The sequence below is a fragment of the Falco peregrinus genome, chromosome 2, assembly GCF_023634155.1.
Source record: "Falco peregrinus isolate bFalPer1 chromosome 2, bFalPer1.pri, whole genome shotgun sequence".
NCBI lineage: Eukaryota > Metazoa > Chordata > Aves > Falconiformes > Falconidae > Falco > Falco peregrinus.
The window spans coordinates 120949497-120965865 of record NC_073722.1 but is presented as its reverse complement, the minus strand read 5'-3'; the positions used below and the strand labels follow the sequence as shown (position 1 = coordinate 120965865).

The following is a 16369-nucleotide window of genomic DNA, read 5'->3' as shown; positions in this document are numbered from 1 at the left end:
CTGCACTCTGCCAACGCTGCCTTCCTGCGCCCAGCTTCCCTTTCCGCAGAACGGGAAACCCAACCTCCCCCCGCGCCAGGTGCACCTCCTTTTTATTCTTTTGCGTTTGTTTTTTTTTCTTTTGGGGGGTGGTGGTGGTGGTGGGGGTGGTGGCGGGGGGGCGGTTAAAATCGGACCCATATTTTAAACAAAGTGAGCAGCACCTTCTGGAATGTGCCTGAGAAGACAGAGAGCCGAGGCGGCCGCGCGGGAGGCAGGTTGTTGGGTTGTTTTTTTTAACGCTTTCCTCCTGCCCGCTGCCGGCGGCCCGGTCCCAGCCGCAGCCCCCTCTGCTGCGGTGCGGCCCCGCCGCCGCCCGCTCAGGCACCGCCTCCGCGGCGGAGCGCTCCCCCGCCGGCCCGCGCCGTGCGCGCCGCCGCGCCGAGTCCCCGCTGTGCCCGGCGCTGCCGCCCGCGGCCCGCGGCCCCCCGCAACACAGCCCCCGGCTCGGGGAAATGGCAAAATAGTGGGGCTTAGGGGAGGAGCGGGGGGAAGCCAGCGAGCTATGGTACCTCCTGGCAGCTGAGGTGGTGGTAGGTGGCTGCAGCAGGCGGCTGGGAGCTTGGCCTCGATTTGTTTTTGGGACTGCAGGCAGGAGTGGCAAATCCGATGAGCTGAAAAAAATAAAAAGCAGGAGGATTTGGGGGTAAGTAAGAGATTGCCCCAAAACTGATACTGGTTGCTTTTTTTTTTTTTTAGTTGGGGTGGGGGGAATGTACGCAGAAGTATTGTGGATGGGGGGGTGCAATTAGACACACACTGCAGCGCAGGTACTTGGCTAACTCTTGGCTGTAGCCTCTCGTCCTTCCTACCATCAAACCCGCGAGAAGTTTGGGCTTGTTTGGCTTTTCTTTCTTGTTGAAATAAGTTTTAAAACGTTGGCATCTTCAGCGAAACCGGCCGGCGATGCACGCAATCCGCGGCTGCTTGCAGACTGTACTTGTGCAGTTCAGATGGGGAGGGGGTGGACGGACGGACGGACCCAGACCCCCAGTGTAACACTGACACACACGCATCCCTCGCCCAGGGCGTTTCCGCGCTGCGGGGCCGCCGGTGCGGAGGTGGCCGCGGGGGGCGGCGGCGCCGGGGCCATCCCGGCCGGGGAAGGGCAGCTCCGTGCGCGGGGCAAGAACGACCCCTGCAGTCGCCTGGCGGAAAGCCGCCGCGCCGGCCATTGCAGAACCCCGGCAGGGCTGGGGGGAGCCGGCTGCTACGTGCTCCGCGCCGTGGAGGTGCGGTAGCATGCGGGGGGGTGTGGGGGGGTGTGGGGATGCGTTGCAGCGGGTGTTAATCTCTTTCCGCTCATTTTGTAGCAGCAGGAGAGGAACCCCCCTCCCTCCGCCGCCTCCCTCCCCCCGGCATGCTGGCACTGCCCCGCTGAGACGTGCAGAGTTTGGGGGGAACTTGCATCTGGCTACCCTGGAATAGAGACTCTCCGGACCGGATCAGTTGGGGTTTGTTGTCTATGTCTTGTTGGGAAATCTGGTGGATTTTTTTCTCAGTCGTGGAGGAAGAGCCCGGTGCTGGCAGTTGTCTTCGTGGTGTTTTTTGGAGGGCGAAGGAAGGGAAGGGATCTCGCTTGAGCCGTGCAGAGAGAGAGCTCGGACATGTGTTGTCAGCACATCTGGGGAATACAGTCTGCAAGTCCGAAAGGAAATTTGCTGGGATCGTTCAAACTGCGATATTGATCTTTGTTATTTTTTTTCGCCGAGGGATGCACTTGGCATGAGAATCGGAGGATGGAAATTGTTTGGGAGGTGCTTTTTCTTCTGCAAGCGAATTTCATCGTCTGCATTTCAGGTACACAGCTAGCACAGAAAGGGGGGGGGGGGGGGGAGGGGTGTGTGAGAAATACCCTAGAGGGTTCCCAGGCTTCCCCTTAATAAGGGACAAGAAGTACTGTCAAACCCCAACCAAAACAGTAGTTGAAAAATATGTGAACGATGTATTGCGAGTGGGTCGTGACAGAAATAAAACATCATCCCCCCCCCCCTTCCGATACCTGTGTAGTAATTATGATTATTTGCAATAAATAACAACAGTGTACTGATTAAGGAGATGCTTATAATTCCTAATGTACCTGATTGTGATAATTAATTGCAAAATTGCAGTAATCCTGGAATTTCATAGCTCCTGAAGTTCTTAAACTTGGCTCATCTACAGATCTTAAAAGGTTTGCGGTTCATTGGCAGAGTTGTCATGTTCTGGTGCCATGGTTCAGGGTCTGCAAAGGGAGAAATAACAGTGAGTAATGTGCCTCTGCTTTTAAAAGGACCTTTACTATGGCCGTGCTCTGAATTAAAAAAAAAAAAATAATTGTTCCATTCAAAGAACTCCTTGGCGGCTGGGATTCCAGCCTTAGCCGCCTTATTTTAAGCTTGCAAAGATCTCTCTCCCCTCCAGTATGTAGAAGTCTGGTAATTTCAGTTGTCACCAGAGCTTGTCCAATTAATGAATAGGCACAGCCAGGTGTCTAGCATAAAGGATTGAAACAATTTATTCTTGGGGAAAACACTCCCTTCTACTGCAAAAGCCCTGTCTGCCTTGTTAATTTGTCATGTCAGTCATGCTGGAATAATTATGTTGCAGGAGGCAGGAGTGGGGAGGTGGCCAGTTTTCTAGTTTGGGACACTTCAGGGAGCCCCATGGGGATCCAGGCTGCCTGCATCTCCTGCTGTTCCACTTCTCTGCAGGCAGCTTCTGCCCTCAAGTCATTGCGTAAGTCCGGAAATGGGAACGCAAGCAGCACAGGCAAGGCATGGCACTGCTGGGGGGAGGCAGGGTGTCCTGGTGGGCATCTCAGTGTCCAGCCTGGAGGTGCTTAGGAAGAGGGAGCTCTAAAGCTCCCTTGGGACCATGCAGAGGTTGGCCTGGACTGTCTCCCAGCCACAGCCCCCAGCCAGCAGCACCTGCAGCATCTCACCCTGGCAGTGCCTGCCCCCACTGCGCCTTCTGCAGCGCTTCCCGACAGATCCACCCTTACAGCCCTCGGACTGGCGACACTTACCCTAACATTTGGGGTGGCAGCATCTATGTTAATTTCATTTGTCTGCACCTGCCCGCAGATTTTTTATTCCTGAAAAAATGGTGTTGCTGTCAGCCCATGGGGTACGTCAGTCCTTCTTTTATCCCCACAGACTGGCACCATCTGCTACCAGGCACCCGGGTGATACTGGCAGCTCCCCAGGCTGACCTTCCACTTGTGCCCATTGGTACCATCAGAATAATTCACTCTCTCAGTCTTTAGAACAGCAAAACCTGCTGTCTCTTGTCATTTAAATCTCACACTTATCAATTTAGCTCAGCGTGATATGCCACCTGTCCAGTTCTCTTCAAATTAGGCACTTCTTAAAGTACCACAGTGAGAATGGAAAAATGAAGCTCATCGCTTTCTTGGCCATTCTGACAGTAATATCCTGAGACAGAAAGAAGCTGTCCCATTCTGTGCAGGTCCTTATGCCACACATTTAGCTGCCAGTGTTTCCTTATCTTCCACCCCCGCCTTTCCTCATCTTCAGACATAGGAACCCAGGCTTTGGAAACCGATACTAGGATCAGTCCTGCAGGGGCTCTCCTCGCTCTCCATCTCCCTCTAGCACTAAGAACAGACTGATATCCATCTCTGTTTTCTCTTTTTTGTGCCTTTTTGGGGGGGAATAAAGTGAATAAGTGAATGGTGGGATGCCTTTGCTGCATGGTTAAAGCTGTCGTTTCAAATAATTTTAACCACTTAGAGAATGTCTGCATTCTTTAGTCTTTCTTCTCTTTTTTTCTTCCAAGGGATTTTTATTTTTTTCAGGAAGCCTTAGTATTTGTCATCTTGGTAAAAAGGATTAAGATCTGTAGATATTTTACTGTCACTAATACTTTGTATCTTTCCTCTGTCAACCTTTTTACACTATGTTCTGTAGCATATTATCTAGCTGGGATGTCTGGATAAGTAAGAGAAGGTGTATTGAAGCCTGTTAAGTTTTGCCTCAACACTGGATTCCAGAAACTGTATTTTTAGCACCAGCACTGGTCATTCATTCAACATGTTACTGGAAAACCCCATTAGCTGAGCACACTGCTGCAATTGACAGAATTGTGAATTAAGGAGTGTGGTAGTATTGTTTTGTTTTGGTTTGGTTTTTTTCCCCTTTCTTATTAAATCAGTTGTTTCAGCAACAAAGATACAAGATTGGTTTTCTGTGCATGGATCTTTCCTGAACATTAGCAAACACTCGATTCAGTGTCTTATTTAAACCTGTAATGGCCCTCCTACTAATTCCACTGGTTATTTGGATTAGGGCCTGTTAAGGGCTCCTATTCAAAGGGATGATGTCAGTCACTGAAATGAATAAACTATGAAGTTAGTTTATCATTATTAGTAAACTTATTAAACATAGGTTCGATATTATATGTCACATTTTCTTTTGCTATGTGTTTTTATGTAAATTATGACAAATACAGCACTTAGGCTGTGTTCTTATTTAAAATAAATAACAAAGTTATACAGTTGGCTTTTTAGTGTCTCTCATGCATGTATTTTTGTGAGACTTTTTATATGGAAAGTAATTTTATCTATTAGAAAGAGGTATATCTATTTTCAAAATATTTAATAGCTAGTATTTTTTATCAGTCAATTACCTGTATGTATGATCGATTGCTTGGTTTGGAAGAAATGATACTAAGATTTAGGAATAGATTTATTTTTTTTTTAATTACTGGCCCTTGTGTTTGGGAAATAATTTATCTGTGGAACTTCATAGTCTGAATATTTTTGTTTTCTTGGCATACTGAATTAAGGCTTTTTCTACTTGAAATTGCTTGTTTAAAGGGAGAATCTAGTTTCTTTGTGCAAATGGAAATGTGAAGTAAGAACAGATTGAAGGACCACAAAACAGTTTCTGTTCTTTAGAAAGAAATTAAAGCCCTCTCTTTCCTTCAAAGTCATGATGCATATTTATTCCTTTGAATTGTAGTCTCTGAGGAAAAACAGTTGTGATTTGTATTATGACTTTTGAGGGTTTGTTCTTTTTAATGATACTACAGCACTGAAGGAACACAGGGTAGTGGAAGTGAAGGTGTCCTGTAGATAGGATGCTGGAATAAGACCTCTCTGGTGGTTGTTACTTTAAAGACAGAGATAATCATGGTATGGGGATTATGCTGTTTATATAGAAAGAGTATAATAGTTGGTATGATGTCTAGAATTTCCTTCCTGGCTAATAATAATACCACCAAAGATTTAATTAGCATCAGTGTTCTCAGATAGGATGTTGTTGATCCCATAATGGCTGCCACCTTTGCTTGCATAGTCATTTGTATAAACCATGAGCAATTTTTTTGCGATTCTAGGTATTAACAATCAATTTCAAGAAAAAAAAACCCAACCCAGGATGCTGTTTTCAAACCTTTGCAGGATACTTCATTTAAAGAAGAAAATGCTACTGTCATGGGCATCGATTAAGAAGGTTTCTATGTACATTTTCTGTTAATCCATCAACAAAATGATGTATAAAACCTGCATATTCAACATCTTTGTGGCTTCCTATGAATTGATATATTACCTCTTATTGTTTGGCTTGCAGGAATTAATATGGATGAAATTCATGCAATCCCTACAGCACTCTCATTATTTGGAAGTATTTTCATCCTTTGCTGTCATCCTCGAGTCACGTAGGGGCAGATCCCTTTTATGATGTAACTTCTTTGGCCTGTTTGGCAGCACTCAGGGATCATAAATCATGTATCATGAACAACTAAGATGGTATAAAAAAAATCCTTTCTATCAGGGAATTCCACTGTGTATTGAGCATCTAATGTAGCATCTCTTGGCATTGAGGACTAAGGGTGTATTTGGAGTGCAGTTGCACTTCATTTTCTGTCTTGCTGCTTCTGTGGTCTCTGAGCTCTTATTACTTGGCATAACACAGAGTTATCCTACAGGAACTCTAAATTATGCCAGGGCTTGAATTACCTGTTGAATGATGGTCTGTAAGGTCTGATAACTCTTCTTGTCTTAGCATTGTACAACCTGAGATAATTCAAGCTACAGTAGTTTTGCAGAAGAGAAGAGCATCTAGACTCTAATGTCCATTAGCAACTAACAACGAATAGTTCATTGCTATGTTTGGACAATAATGTTGAAACCAAGTTAATTATTCTAAAATAGTGTCACAGAAGTAGCTTTTTCTGGCACTTTTAAGTAAGAAATGTGATATCCTAGGGAAAGAAATTATTCATAGCACAGATAAATATATATGAGAGAAAGTAATCACTGGGCATATAAGAAGGTATGACATGCGGCCTAGTGCATCTGGTAGCTAAGAGCTTTTGGCATCCAATCCATTGTAGTATTCTTTCCTGCTTTGTCCCATCTCCACAGCTTCATGTGTGTGGGCCAACCTTCATGCCTGCACGGGGTTTGTTGATGTTACTGAAAATCCACGTGAATTCAATCCTCCTGTTCACATTCATACACAGGATGGAGGCCATATGTTGGATCTAAAGACTCTCAGTTCCTTAGCACTTGAATGGTTTCTCACCTTGGAGATGTTGCTGCCTTTGCAAAAGGTGTGAAGATGTTTATGCTTTGAAATTCTATGGAAATAGCCTTGTAGTCTCCTATAAATGTCTGCTTTACTCTTTTTTTTTTTTAATGTGTGTGTGTCCTGTATTTTTCATCATTCTATTTTTATTGTTAGTTTTACAGCTACAGCGTGACCAGTTATGCGCTAAAGTGCCAAAACAACACACATATTTTTAGTTTATGTAAAGGTAGTAGAAGGGAACGTTTATGAATAGTTTTGCACATATTGTGCCGAGCTATTTTCCATCCAATAAACTGATGGAAAGAAACCAGTAATTGCTGCTTTTTTTTTTCCAAATCTCGGTTATGAAGATACCCAGTTTTCAAAGGGACCTCTTCACCTTGTTGAGTTGCCTCATTGTTAATGCGATTGAACTAGATACCAAGGGTCCAAGAAGAAATTAAAAATAGGAATAAAACCCCAACTCAAATAATTGCTCTCAATTTAAGTCTAATTTAGGGTATTTAATGTATTCTTATTTAAGATAGGAATTTAAGGTATTCTGTAAATCTTTGAGATACAACTGATGTTATAGAGAGGTTTTGCCCTTGATATTCTCGGAAAGGTTTTAGTTCTTAAATCTGCAACAGCTAGATTTCAATCTACAACAGCTAGATTTTTAATTCAGCAAGGACTGAAATGGCTTTCATTTGCATTATGAATATTCCTTGTATACCAATGAACAAGGGATTCCTGCTTACGCTAAAAGGTTGTTTTGCTTATTAGTTGCTATTGGTCAAAGTATCACCTGCTTTCTTGGTTGAAAGGTTGTAATTTAGCTGAGGAGGGAACTGCTGTTTTCATCTTTCCTGATTGTTTATGGCTAAACTTAACATGGCAAAGACTGAAGTGGATGATTGGCCCATCTGGACTGTTAATAGAAGACTATATAAAACTGTTTTATCATTATCTCATTACCAGCTCAAGCAGCAGACAAAACTAGATGACAGTTAGTTATGGACAACACTGACATACTGAGATAAGTGTTATTTTGCTCCTATCTTCTTTTTATCTTTAGTAACATCATATAGGAAGGAACAGAAAATAGAAATGCCATCAGAAAGTGCAAAAATGCCTGCCCATACAGTGGGGAATATCAGTTAGCAAAAAATTCTGCTGTGATATATAAAATGAAACATTAAGGGTAAATAAATAGGAAATAAATTTTTGAAAAGGGTGATAATCTGGAATTTAGGAGAATTTGCAGCCTAACCTGTTTACAGTTGAATTCAAAGTAGTAGAATATTTTATTGCTGTTTAACCACTGATGGTTAAAAAGCTGTCAAGGGTCTTTTAATGGAATTTTTTGAAGATAAAATAGCAAGTTATTACTGTCATAAAAATTGAGGACTGAAACATTTTAGACCTATATTCTGTGTAGTATAGTAGCCTTCCTGGTGATGTAGACAAGTATTTGGGGGCCTTATAGGCACATGGGTGCTTATAAATGTAAATTTCTTATTTGTCAGTATGGGAAACATTTTCATGCAGTGCTTAGCAGTTGACAGTTGAGGTAAGAAGGCATAAGGAAAGCTATATTTACACCCACCTTAAAAGACCTTGGAGCTCTGAAAATGTTATAAATGGCTTTAGTGTTAATGAGATTTGGGCCTTAAAAATTGCAAAAACTTAAAGCTTGACAATGAGAACAGCTTTAGATGGCAGGTCTCTGTGCTCCTGTGGAGTGCTAGGTACAGCCTATCCAGGATTATAGCCCTAAAGTATTTAATTTTCTTTTCTTCATCTGGAGGAATGGAAGGTGATCAGTTCCCACGTACATAGTGTACTGAAAGCAATGGTCAGAACTAAAGAATATAAACACTTTTATTCCTTGGTGTATTTTTCCACATGAAAACATTTCTGGTGTAAATTTATGTATCTGTAACATTTGAATTTCTGTAGTAAAATTAATATTAAACCTAAATGCCTGACAGTTTTATCTTTTGTAATATTATTGCCAGGAAAATATCACAGTACCTGTAATTCACAAATAACTAATTAGAATGTACTTTTTTAACAAGATACTAAGATAAGTATAGACATAATATCTCTCATTTTGACATTCTTTCTTTGTCCCTTTATCATTAGTGCTTAACTTCGTCAAGCTCAGAATACTGTATGTTTGTTATCTGGCTTTTAAGTATGAAACAGCTAAGAGTTGTGCACTGACTGGTCCAAAGTTGCTTCTAAGCACAGGCATGGAGGAGGAAGCTAAGCAACGTTATCCTTTTTTTCCCCTCTAAATGTGTTGACATCTCCAGCTTTTGGAAGTAGCATTTGAGTAGATGGATTTAGAGGGAAACATGGTTTTTGAAAAAACATCATCTTGTCAGTTTTGTGGGTTGTTTCCAATTTAAGTTCTTTCCTACTGTTAACTACTTTAATCCCTGTTCTGCTTCAAGAAGAGTCATCAGAATAGAGGTTTTCTGTTCTGCCATGGGTAGAAAGACTAGCACAGCAGGACTCTGACAGAATTTGCCTTATTAATGTTAAAAGAAAAAGATAACGAGTAACAGAGAAAGGTTTTTTCATATGTGACTACAGAAAATGGCACCATTTGAAGTGATGTTGGAATGACCATGTCCTCCCCCTGCCTGATAGCTGTGCTCCTGGTAGGATGGCAGTCGGATAGCTGAAGAAGCAGGTCAGGAAGGATTGCTACTGACACAGTTACATTTTATTTGGCAAGGTGACATACTTGGGCTTCTAGAAAGAGCATTAGTTTGCATTTGGCGTTGTGGCAGAGAAAAGAAACTCTTTAGGAAAAAAGTAGTGCTGAAGATTCATGCTTGCTGGCAGAAAAGGATAACAATAGTAGTGTTCCCTAAAAATGAAGTTGTATGGAGAATGAGCTATTTCTTCATGTATAGGTGGAATGTCATATAATTTGCAGCTGAGGTGCGTTATTTGCCATGTGGAAAGCTGCAGTTATGCAAGGGAAGGGCTGCTGCTGCTGTAGAGAAAACACGTTTGATCCTGTGCTGCTCCTAATCCTGCTGCTTGGGAGTGTGTGAACAGCTACTGACAGGAGATTTCTCTGAATGGGAATGTGCAGTCTAGATTTTTCTAAGAATGAATGGTTTGAATGAGAAGAGCTCTGCATTATATTGCAGTCAAAAAGAAGAAAAAACGAATGTTGGTGGCAGACCTTGGAATAGTTTGCAGGGATTATATAGTGTTGGCCACAGTTTCACAGAGAAACTGAGGTAAAATATGTGAAAGGTCACACAGCAGCAATTTAAGTAATTACAGTCCATTTTCACCCTCACTTCTGCCTTGCAACACTAGGATTATCCTTACACCTTGTTTCTGGTCAGGGTATGACACTGAATCACCTCATGGACAGCAACTCACCAGCATGAGGGAGCGCGAGGCCTCCATGGCGCCAGGCTGAGGAGGGAAGGCAGTGATGGGCCCTGGGATGACCCTGCAGGCTCTGCAGCCTCATCCCCCACCTTGGGCTCCAGCTGCTTCAACCTTGTCAACGCGGGTCCTGCACAGCCACGTAGCTTTGGGTCAGGCTGTGGAGAGAACGGTGAGAAGCCATGTCAGCAGCTCTGAGGTGCCTTCGACCTCAACCCCTGTCAGCCGGCCTCAGCCCTGTGCCCTGCTGCTCCTCACTCGCTGACGGGACTAACCAGCGCGGCTGCAGAGCTGCCTCCTTGCCTTCCTCATGTTGGTGGGCAGAGAGGCTGTGCCCTGCAGGAAGGTGACCGTCCTTGCAAACTTCTAGAAATATCTGAGAATGGTTTCAGTGAGCTACATGCTACCGCTGCCTTTTGGTTTCTGACTGGAGAGGGGGCGGCTACAGCTGGGCATGCTCAGCAAATTCAGTGGATGATGGAACCTGGCAGCCAGGCCCCAAGAAACGTAAAAATGACCTTGTAAAAACTCTCAAACTTGAAGCCCAGATGAGCAGCGAGTGTGCGGTCATATCTGCCCCCTTGCCTCCTGACTTTGTGCGGATGGCTTCAGCTAGATTTATCCTCAGTGTTTAAACTTGCGCGGCTTCCCCAGAAGTGAAGGGTCTCCTGGTGGGGCCTGGTGTGTCTTCTCAGGGGCTGGCCCACTCCTCTCACTGCCTGTGTATTATGAGGTATTTTTTCTCTTCATGGTAATAGCAGTGAAATTATCATGAGGTATAATTATGGTATATTTAAGAATTTTACCTGAAATTGGTTTCCAGGAGTTGGTGTTATACTAAGGTAAAATTCTGACCCACACAAGGTTCCTCCATAAACATGTGTTACGTAAATTCTGCTTAAATTATGAACACTCATTCACTTGGCCTCTTTATGGTTTTATTGTGACTAACAAATTTGTTTTTAACAAATAGGTTCCTCGAAGTGCAGCACTTCGCCTGCCTCATGTTTCTCATCCACTTGGTGCAGATGTAGGCAACAAGAGGAAATTAAGGGCACCAGAGGTTTTGGCCCTAAATTTTCTCTTTGAAATTTGCTCTCTCAACAGACCAACAGGTCCCTTTACATACTGATGCAGTTGGATATGCTGTGTACATATATGCAAATTTATTTGGGGGGTGAAATCCTCACCCCAGGACATTTTACCCATGATGTCTGTAGCTCCTACTTTTTATTTTCCAATATATTCACCTGGCTTCACCATTTGTGGTTTTATTTTCTTCGCATTCATATTTATAAGCGATATCTTATTGTTACAGTATTTTTTTGTGCCTGTTGGAAAACAAAGTAATCTACAAGGACTCCACATCTCCTCTCGTTTGCCCAGATAATCCTGAGGGTACTATGTGGCAGTTAGTAATTGCAAGTGGGATTTAAAGTTATCTGCAGATGCATAATTTTTGTCTTCAGTAGCCCCCTGGCACTCTCTGTAAGTTGTTAACAATTCATCTTTGCCAGTCTGTAGTTGTGCCTTTGCTCTAGAGTCACAGGTATTTAACTCACTATGGAACAGGATGCAAAACAGAGTAATAAATAACATGATTTATTTTTATTAGCTAGCATAAGTATGTTTTCATACTTGCAAGCTAAAAACAGTCATCCTCTTTAAGATTTTATTGTGATATATTAATACACAGATTCAGATAAATGCAAAACTTAAAAGGCATGCTTAAGTGTTCTTCTGTATCCGAGTCTTAATACGTAATTGTATAAAACAACTTAGATTAAGGATGTGCTGAAGTGCTTTGCTGAAGCAAGGAGTAGCAGTGGTATAATAGATGAATAATACAAAATCTTTGGAAAAGCCCAGCTAAGATGAGCAGAAATTTTCATAATCTCTGATGAAATTATACAGTTGTGTAGAAAACAGATTTTTATCCAGGTAAAATCATATCAGTTCTTTGTGTAGTAAAATGAAGATACAGACTTTTCTAGTATGACTAACATAGCAAGAGAAACTGTGCAATGAGACTTAAAATAACCTGGATTGTAATTTGTTAATTCTCACATTATGGATGCCCAGAATGAAATGGACACCATTTTTCACTATAGTAAACAGATTTGCCCTGGACAAACCTAAACAAACCCCAAAACCTAAAAAGTGAAATAGCAAGAGATAAGTGGTAATCACAATGATTTTCCCTTGTGAACATCTGTTCCATTTTTTTTTTCAGCACAAATTTTAATTTTATTTTGATCAGACCTCAAACTGTGCTATAGAGAGGACATGCTGTATACAGATGGGCTGTGGGGCTGCATGGCATGGCTGGTGGAGGGACAGTGGCACAGCTGTGCTGTGTCATGAGGGAAGACCCACTCTGCCAGGCGGTGCTGGCACAGTCTAGATTGCATAAGCAGAGTTTATTCAGACTGATATAGGAAACGTCTTGTGGGGGGTATAAAAACACTTGAGCTTCTATCTGTCCCTCTGTCTGGGACCAAAATAAGCCAAACATGTCCTCCCTACTGCTGAGAGAAGGGGGTAGCATATTCAGTATGTATCAGTGGAAAAATTCCCCACATTTTAAATGAGGTAAGAGTTCATATATGATACTATGAATAAATTTCTACCATGAGCAAGAAAGTGTACATAAGTATTGCACTATTTATAAAAATGACCGGACAAAGCTCTACAATACATTTGCATTGTATTTATGTATTTGGGCTATATCTACCAAAGGCCACAGAGGCTGTAAACCTTCTTCCTTTCCTCCAGCCATTGTCCTGCTTTGACTCTGCTTGATGCTTCACAAAGAGGAGCAAGTAACTCTCATAATTCATGCTTATAACTCTCCCATTTTTAGTTCCTTACTCTGTGTAATTGGGACTTTCTGTGTCTACCGTGGTTTTATTTTTTTAAATACTTAGCAGATCTCCCTTTCAATGTCTTCCTTACTGATAACCTGATTGCTGTTGTGAGGGACCAAATGATGAAGTGTGTCTGGATCACATAATATCATCACATTACTGGACACCTAAGAATTGATTCTAGTCACAGAATACTCCAGCTCTTAAAATCTTTGAAATAGAGCATTTTTTATATAGAAACAAAAGTATATGACATAATACCATTGCATTATTTTTAAAACTCTGAAATGTTTTGGATATAATTTTCACTGATATTATATAAACTGTACAGAAATAATCTCCTGGCATTTGCTTGGAATGACACTCATCAATTCCTACACATTTATTTAAAATAATGTAGAAACAAAAAAGTACTTGTTTTACACAACTTTGTTTTGGATGTTTTGCCAGGGAAAAAAGTAAGCTTTGCTAATACAGACTGAAATAAAGTCTAAAATAAAATCTTCACATCAGCTCTAGTTCACAGAGGTAGTGTGCAGTGGAATTACTCCGCCAAAAATGTTGGCGTTGAGTGTAGTTAAGTATTTAAGCAGAGGTCTCTTGGTAAATAGAAACATTAGAAACATACTTTGACCTCTGCTGCTGGGATTCAGGTATGTGAGAGAACCGTGCTTAGGAGCTTTACTAGTCATGTGGTCAGAATGATTTTCAATCACTTTGGTTATTGCTGGATTAAAATTGAGGCTGCAGAGATTAATGGTCTGGTGTTACTAATCCACTAAACCCCTGTTCCTAGATCTTTTAAATTGACTGAACCTATAGATTGTTAAATTACTGAGAGATATGGATTTGTAATGGTTTTAACTACCTTTCTTGACATTTGGTGTTAGCAGTATCCTATTATTTATTGCTCTTTCAGACAGTGATCTTGGCTGTTCTTGAATGGAAGTGAACTTTATACTTTTTTATTTATACTATTCTATAGCACAGTAAAAGTGTGTATAATTTTAAATGACTGTGGTTAAAGAAACCTTTACTATGTTTAGATATGTCCTGGCATTAGTGGAAGATCAAATGCAAACAACGGAAGTTAAATCTTATTTTTATTTCATTGTTACAAATGGTGGCCACTGTCCCTAACTGTCACAACAGCCGCGATCTCCTTTCATTCTGTCTGCCATTAACAGTGGTGGTTGTCCCCTTAGGTGGGTTTTACTGACATTTGAAGATGTGACCAAAAGCAAAATGGCTGCTCAAGCTTTTGAGAAATTTTATGTTCTAAACTAGTGCAGTATTTGGAGTATCAGGGCTCAGGACTCTTCCCAGAGATCTAGAAATTAGGCACAATTTCTGTACTTTATTTATGTACAAGTGTAAGAAGTTTTCCCCAGGTGAAAAACAAGGTACAAAAAAAAAAAAAAAAAAAAAAAAAAGAGGAAAGAAATGAGGAAACAGTTCCTCTCTGAGACATGAGGAAACTTTGGGCACAACAGTGTAGAGGTTTGGGTTTCAGTAGGGATCTGTAAACAAGGTGCATGAAGAGAATTGACAGGTTCCATCAATACAGTGTGGGAGAAGCAGGAGTTAGGGGAGAGGGCGTAGCATGTGGAAGAAATCAGACTGTAATTGTGGCTGGGACAGTTCTGGGGGTATTTAATCTGAGTGGATAGCTTTACATTAGACAAGGAGAGGGATGGAGCCTCTCACGTATGTGTTTTGGGCCCTGTTTACCATGCCTGTGCTTAAGGTTGCAAATTGGAATTGTTTTGGCTTTCAGGTGTTTGTAATTTTGTGTAATACTCCGTTCCAAAAGGTAATTTTAAAAAAGGACTTGATTTTTAATTCTAGAAGGATGTAAAATACAGTCTTTTAAAATTTTTTTCCTTTGATGAAAGGAGTCGAGCACCTGGTGCCTGCCAGATTGGTGTGGACATACGCAATGTCTACATGACATACAGAAGAAGTTTGTTTTGATTGAATAAATAATGACAACAGTTTAGCTGTAAACAGCTAGGTTTTGGTGTTTGTTGAAACTGCAGTGTGATTACCTTTTTAATAGGAAGCACGCTTGAATTATCATCTAATTATGTCTTGCTTTGGTTGTGGTTTTGATTCCTGTCATATCCTGAAAATAAGCAGAAATTTTTTGCTTTTGTTTTCACTGCAGAAGATGCAGAAGAGTCATTGGAAAGTATGCTTTTGCATTTTAACTGCACTTGCATTAATCTGCTTGGGAAAGGGGAGTAAGCTGTATTTGTAATTTTATAAATTAATAACCTACTAAAATCATTGAAAAATAATGCATTTCCAATTTAAAGGTTCAGTATGTCACAAAATGTTGTGATTACTATATTACTATAAATGTATTTGACATGTTTATACTAACGTACAGCAAGGTAACATAAGTCAATTATAAAGTCAGACTCTGCCAGGGAATTCTAGTGATCAAAATAAACCCTTTATTTCATGCAACCATCTCTTTTTCCTAACCCTGGTATCTTGGCTTATTCTTTTGCCTTCTGGTTATCTCAGTAATAGTATGTCTTGATTAAGGTCTGCAAGGAGCTTTTACATCTGTTCTTGTTGCAAAGCTATGTAGGATAAAGTAGGCCAAAGATAACTCATGCAAACTATGGACCTCCACTTACTTCTTTCCCTCCAGATGTAATATTGTGTTCAAATAAAACTGGGACTGTGGAAGTTAACCCAAAGCATTTAAATGGATTTTTGGCAATTTCTAAAAGCTTTCTTGAAGAAGAAGAAACTATTAATGTAAACTGAAACATATATGTCTGGATGAAAAAGATGAAGGAAGTTACTGTGCTGCCAGCTATTAGGAAATACAGTCCTTATCCTAAAAGATAATTGGAGTTCACCATCTAAGTGAAAACAACAGTCACCCTTACTAAGGTGAACAGATCAATGAGAATAGTTATTGTGAGACTGAAAGAAAAAGTGACCTCTTTCTTATTTAGAAAACTTGAGACCAGCTCAACACAAGTCCTGTCCTCAGGATATGTTCTATGGGAGACTAATTTGTGAGAAGTAGACACTAATTGAACTCACAACATAAGGGAGTAAATGTTTGCACCTTCATAGACAGGCTTTGAAGCTTCAACCACATTGCAAGTGATTTAGATCTGGGTCTAAATTATAGGCCCACGATAGGGTGGAAAACAGTACCCTGATCTTTAGCTAGCACTTAGGCCCACCATGGAGCATTTCTTCCTAACTGATTGGGCCCACGCTGCAAACAAATGAAGCATTTGTTGAGTGGAGAGACACCAGGTAGTTCCTCTGTATCCCTGTAATGCATTTGTGACTGCCTACTAAATGGCAATAGAGAGTTCAGTTGAATTGCCCTGGCTAGTAGCTGCAAATGTATTATGCTGGCAGGCTTAGGTTTCTCTGTTTAGGCACTTTTGGGACAAAGGGCTTGACTGTCCACTGTCTAGCATCCAAAGTAGTTATTTCTAACCCCACTGATGTAAGTGAGAAATACTACTCTATTAGAATGATAGCAGT

General features: G+C 41.3%; 1 protein-coding gene across 3 annotated transcripts in view; it reads left to right on the top strand.

The window, feature by feature from the left end:
- Positions 1–380: 380 nt before the first annotated feature.
- The window catches only part of CA10 (carbonic anhydrase 10), a 209864-nt gene continuing 193875 nt past the window's right edge, over positions 381–16369 (top strand). Inside the window, exons 1-3 of one of the 3 annotated variants that reach the window (XM_027795704.2) lie at positions 381–685; positions 1353–1493; positions 1752–1839. In XM_027795704.2, coding sequence (XP_027651505.1) covers positions 1779–1839 — 61 coding nt within the window. In that variant the 5' untranslated portion in view covers positions 381–685; positions 1353–1493; positions 1752–1778. Of the gene's footprint in view, positions 686–1178; positions 1272–1352; positions 1840–16369 lie in introns of those variants that run through there. The other 2 variants (XM_027795705.2, XM_005243656.3) reach the window with 2 other exon arrangements.